At 38.5% G+C, this 6,113-nt stretch overlaps 1 protein-coding gene across 2 annotated transcripts; it reads right to left on the bottom strand.

Moving 5' to 3' along the window:
* Positions 1-65: 65 nt before the first annotated feature.
* Positions 66-3,255, bottom strand: LOC104805034 (zinc finger BED domain-containing protein RICESLEEPER 2-like). Of its 2 annotated transcripts, XM_010529437.2 has the most exons (5): positions 3,059-3,254; positions 2,368-2,470; positions 862-1,933; positions 430-757; positions 66-354 (listed from the first exon to the last, which is right to left on the bottom strand). In XM_010529437.2, the coding sequence occupies exons 2-5, from the start codon at positions 2,373-2,375 to the stop codon at positions 212-214; spliced, it is 1,551 nt and encodes a 516-aa protein (XP_010527739.1). In that variant the 5' UTR covers positions 2,376-2,470; positions 3,059-3,254; the 3' UTR covers positions 66-211. The 2 variants fall into 2 exon arrangements, with proteins under 2 accessions (XP_010527739.1, XP_010527738.1); XM_010529436.1 differs by having other exon boundaries at positions 862-2,470; positions 3,059-3,255.
* Between the last annotated feature and the right edge of the window lie 2,858 nt (positions 3,256-6,113).

Below are 6,113 nucleotides of genomic sequence, written 5' to 3'. Positions count from 1 at the left end.
TTGCGGTGATTGTATTTAGGAATTAAAACAAGATTAGATCACATCCTAGATCGACATCACCAAACACAAATCAAAATGCATCACTCTATTAATAGATTTAAACCAAACACATAATTCATAAACCAAATACAAATCAAAACCCAAATCTATTTGCATATCATAATAACACTGATCATTCTTCCCATTGTTTCTCATAATATAATCTCCTAATCTATGCCATTTCCTCTCGATCTAATCTAAAATAGTCCGACATAGTTGCCAAATCATCATCATTCTCTTCATTGTCATTATTTCCACCATCATGATCATCAACGATGTCGGGGTTATAGTCATTATCATCATCTCCTTTTTCACCTACAATTTTCATAAAAAATGGTAAGAACCAATGTTATGTTGATTGAAAAACATGTAATATAATATATGTCTTACCATTTTCACAAACTTCATATCCAACCAACCAGTTTCGCGTGCAAATAAGCGCTTCAACATTAGACGAGCGAAGACGACTTCTATACTTGTTCAACAAATGAGCGCCAATACTAAAAGATGATTCAGATGCCACTGTAGTAATTGGAATGCTGAGAATATCGCATGCCATCTGAGCTAAGGGACCATATCGTTGCTTATGGCTTTCCCAAAACTGTAATACATCAATATCGTCAAACTCATTCATTTCTAACCTTTTGTCGTCTAAATACATTTCCAAAGCAGATCGCCCCTCCTGTGCAGCAGTTCTTTTCTCATATGCTTTGAAAGCCTACATCACATAGTTCGTGAAAAATTATACAAAATTATAGAAAATGAATACAAATGACAAAGAGATGCACATGAAGAACTTGTTATTCACCGATGTGAACTTACATTCAAAGCAGTCAAACTTCTTCCTCTACCTCTTGCAACACACCAGCTTGGACTTATAGCTCCACGTGAAGAACTTGCAGTTAGTGATCTGTTCTTATATTGATCAAAGAGTAACACTAAGTTTTCTTTCACGTGAGCTATCTTTTCCTTAGAAGTGGTGGGATCAACTTCATTGTAGGCAAATTCCAATAATTCCAACTTCATTCTAGGGTCTAGAACCGCTCCAAACGCAAGTGTCACACTATACTCCTCCCAATATTTATCAAACTTTTCTTTCATGTTGCTGGCCATGGATTGAATGATATCATCTTCTCCATTTTTCATGTACTCTTTGAGCAAACACTCTATTCTCCACACTTGGAAGAAATACAAATTTGAAGTAGGATATTTAGAGCCAGAGAATAAGTTGGTGATCTCATAAAAGGGCTCCAAAAACTCGCAGATCTTTTGTCCTCTTCGCCACTCTTGACTAGATGGATTATACTTATAGTTTCTATCAAGCAATTGCAAACTACTAAATGCACGCTCATACTTAATAGCGATCTTGAGCATCAGATAAGTAGAATTCCATCTTGTGGCAACATCTAAACTCAAACTCATTCCACTTTCAACACCAACTTGTTCACAACATTCCTCGAACATTTTCATCCTTCCCTCTGACCATTTTACATACTTCACACTCTCTCTGATTTTATGTAGAGCAGAATCAACCAATTTCAGGCCTTCTTGCACAATAAGATTTAAAATATGTGCACAACATCGAACATGAAAAAATTTCCCATCGCATAACAAACCCTGTTGTAGACAAAGCTGATCCTTCAATATCTTTTGCATAGTATCGTTTGCTGAGGCATTATCAAGCGTGAGAGAAAATATTTTTTTTTCTATCCCCCAATCTTTCAAACAATCTAAAACCTTCTTTGCCAACTGATTCCCAGAATGTGGAGGAGGCATGGCACTAAAAGTAAGTATCTTACTGTTTAGCTTCCATCTATCATCAACATAATGTGCAGTGATGCATATATATCCTTCAATGGCTATAGACCTCCAAACATCAGTCGTCAAACAAATCCTATTCGAAACAGCAACCATCTCACCTTTTAGTTTCTCTTTTTGACTTTGATGTAATCTCAGAATATCAGCAACAATCGTGTTTCTAGAAATTGGATTGAATTCTGGATTCATGTACTTAAGTAACTGCCTAACTCTCTTGTACTCCACAAATGAAAAAGGGAGATCGTGTTCTATGATTGCCACGGCTAAAAACTTGCGAACCATCACACAATCAATCTTTTTAGCTATAATCATTCCTTCACGAGCAAGCATCTCTGAAAATTTATCAGGCATTCCTTTGCATATGACCAAATGTCGAAGGAGATTAGATGTTCCATTCCTTTCAACATTATCCGCATAATCCTTTCTACAATACTTGCAAACGACTCTATTCCCAACTTTTGAAAAATGATCCCATACACGCGAATATTGTCGTCGTTTTCTAGTACTTACTTGATCATGTATTGCTAAAGATTGACTTGGTAACGATGATCCTTCGTTTGCACTTTCTCCACCCATTGCAAGAGTATCCGAAACTTCTAAATCAGACATATCACTACAATAATAAATTAAGACTGATTAAAAAAAATGCTGAAATAGTTAGAGAGATAATGAACAATAGCACCAAGTAAACACAGAGAGCATCATCATGATGGTTGTGCAGAAAATGGAAGTTGAGCTCATGGAAATTAAACGAAAGAATAGAGAGCTTCAACACGAAAAGAGAGAATTGACTGTCTTTGTCCTTCTATTGTTAGATGCCATTATGTAATATCTGATATATAAATTCTATATCCTTTTTGATATATCAACTTCAAAAAAAAAATATTTGAAACACCCTTTTGACATAAATCAAACGAAGAAGGAATGACAATAAAATAAACATTAAAATCGGTAAAACCAATAAATGCGTTTGATTTCAGAAAATCATTAATTCTTTTCGAAAACAACCTATGAACCCTAGAAACTCTACTAAAGTTAAAGCTCTTGTACATGTTTACCATCGAACACGAACCTCATGATAAGATACAAGAAAAAACCTAGATTTCGTCATCACTACTACTTCACGATTCATCGGGTAAAAAAATTTCATCATCAACAACTAGAACACAACATCGATCGCATAACAAACTTTCTTACTTACAGATTGATGTCGCAGTGGCTTCAATTTGTTTGTCGAAGTTTCTCACGAATCACAAGGTGATTCGAATTCTCAGGAATCGATTTGTTTCAGATAAATTCAGAAGTAATTTAGGGTTTTTTTTTTAACGAAGAGAGGAATCGCTACAAGAGAGGAGGAGAAGCTGAATCGTACTCAGCAAAAAGAAATTGAGATTTTAGGTTTAAAATTTTTTGGGTTTATTTGGGTATATCCATTTAACAAATTAACCAAATGGGCTCAGCCCATCTAACCCATTTAAATATATTAACCCAATTGGTTAACTTATTTGGTTATGTTATTGGGTTGGGTAAAACCCATTTAACCCAACCCATTTGACAAGCCTAGATTCGACTACAGAAGCTGAATACATAGTAGCATCGGATGCAACTAAGGAAGGTGTTTGGATCAGGAAATTCGTGGGAGATCTGGGCATCATTCCTAGCATTGCAGATCCCATTGAGTTGTACTGTGAGAATAATGGTGCGATTGCACAAGCTAAGGAACCCCGGTCACACCAGAGATCCAAACACATACTCAGGCGATTTCACTAGATCAGAGAAATCATCGACAGAGAAGACGTGAAAATAAGTAGAGTGTCGACAGATGATAATATTGTCGACCCATTGACGACGTCTCTCCCTTCGTCAAAGCATGATGGCCATGTTAGGGGTATGGGAGATTGTTGGTTGTAATGCTCTAGGATGATCCATGATATTACATTTTACTTTGTATTGATTCATTGGTTTATAAATGCGTTAATATTTTCGTTATATGATTGACATGTTTGTTATATTTCGGTATCCTTAAATCATTAGAGAATGATTCTAAACTCCCTAGTCAGTTATCATTTTGGGAACAATGATGAATTAGGAAGCATGAGGTGTGATCGATGCATTGGATGCATATCACAATCATGGGTACTCGTTGGGAACGAGTGACTGAATGACCCGCATGAGATTGTCAAATTGACAAAGTCATGACTTGAATCTCATACAGCGGTTCGTTCTTGGATCCTCAGACCTGAGATGTCTAGAGTATCTGATATGAGGAGTGGTGTGTCTTGACTGCGTCAAACGTCGTCTTTAACCGGATGATTATAACGACGTTGATCAAATACGTTCACGAATCATATGGAGATAGTAGACATGCAATACGGGACTTGTCACCTCCTTAACGGGAGAGATATCGGTGGGTCCCTCATGGAAATTGGACTATGAAAAACGCGTGGCCACGCTATAGATGAAGTTACATCTATTTTATTAGTCGATTTGCTAAGACCAGAAAGCGGTTGAACTTGAAGGGTGGCTCAAACCATGCCCTTGTTCAACATATGATATCGTGAGACAAAGGATCAATACTCGAGCTGTTACTGCCTTGGTTAGATCACCTCTAACTCAATTCAACGTGGGTGGTCATGGCGTCTTGCTAGAAGGCTAACCGCGATTTGTAGATCGGGAATGGTTCTCGATGTTGCTGCCACTGCGAATGGGCCTATAGGTCACACACCATTAGGGACAGACTTATATGTGAAGTATCGGAAAGGAAGACTTGGATTTGGCCGAACAAACGGTTTTCGGATCAAATCAGAGTGTCGAGAAACGGTCTCAGCCTTCTGACTCGGACCGAGTTAGTATTTGACTCGGACGAGTCAGTATTTGACTCGGACGAGTCAGTTCGACTTAGGTGAACATGCGAGTCGAAGTCTAGAAAATGTTTTTGGACTTGGCTGATGTTTTGACTCGGTCGATCAAATCTTGACTCGGACCGAGTCAACTCTAAATGGACCGAGTCAAAAGTTGGTCATGGACTTGGGCTGATTCGTTCTGACTCGACTGAGTCAAGTTTTGACTCGGACCGAGTCAAATCTCGGGGAAAAGTTTTCTTTTGCAAAGATTAGGGTTTCAAACTTAATAAAGAGGTATGGGGATGTCGCCCCAACCGATAGAGAGACTTTCTGAACTCCTAGACAGATCTAGAACACAAGAGAAACCGTTCTTTTGAGATTCTAGTTCTCGGGATTCGATCCCAAGTCTTGGAAACCCTAATCATTTCACAGATCCTAGCAGATCAGTTCCAAAAGCGTTTGGAATCCTTCCCGTTGGTGTGGTTCTAAGTAATGGGGAAAAGGACCGAAACATGAGAATCACCCCGTCAATACCTCGGTGTAGGTCCGGGATAATCCTTTATTCCATACGTGTAGAGGAGCTGTACTTTCAGCTCTTGGTGATTGAAATAGGCCCCGGATTGAGATTTGCTTCAAGAAGAGGTAAGTATTCGATTTCCACGGTGATATACACGGTTTTTTGGGTTTTGCAAGTTTGGTTACGTGTGACGTTTGACTAGGTTTAGATTTTCCTTCCACTGCATGAAACCTAGTAACCAAACCCTAGATCGATGAGATCGCATGCTAGGAACCCGTAGCGACGAAAACCCAACAGTGGTATCAGAAACTGGTTCTTTGTATATCGTCGTGTTTGTTGCATGCCTATATGAATTTTAATGGTTAGAATTGCATGATAGGCCTGATCTATGCATATTTAATGATGTTGTGATTGTATTTGATGCATGGATGAGATGGGGGTCAAAGACGGCTTGATGGCGCATCGAAATAGGGTGAAACCCTAGATCTCGTGGCCTAAAAGCGTCTCCCAGGGTTCTGACTCGGACAGAGTTAAGTGTTGACTCGGCCGAGTCAGAACGACAGATCAAAAATGACCAAAAATGCACAGACTCGGCCTCACAGACTTCTGACTCGTATAACTTACTAGGGAGTTTAGAATCATTCTCTAATGATTCAAGGATACCGAAATATAACAAACATGCCAATCATATAACGGGAATAGTAATGCATTCATAAATCAATGAATCAATACGAAGTAAAATATCATATCACGGATCATCCTAGAGCATTACAACCAACAATCTCCCACTATACTCTATGATCTATCCTACAAGCATCTAATCTCCATACCCCTGACATGACCATCATGCTTTAACGAAGGGAGAGGCTTCGTCAATGGATCGGCAATATTATCAT

Source organism: Tarenaya hassleriana, unplaced genomic scaffold, assembly GCF_000463585.1.
Source record: "Tarenaya hassleriana unplaced genomic scaffold, ASM46358v1 Cleome1083, whole genome shotgun sequence".
NCBI lineage: Eukaryota > Viridiplantae > Streptophyta > Magnoliopsida > Brassicales > Cleomaceae > Tarenaya > Tarenaya hassleriana.
Note: the sequence above shows the minus strand (reverse complement) of the source record. Positions and strands in the feature narration are given on the sequence as shown.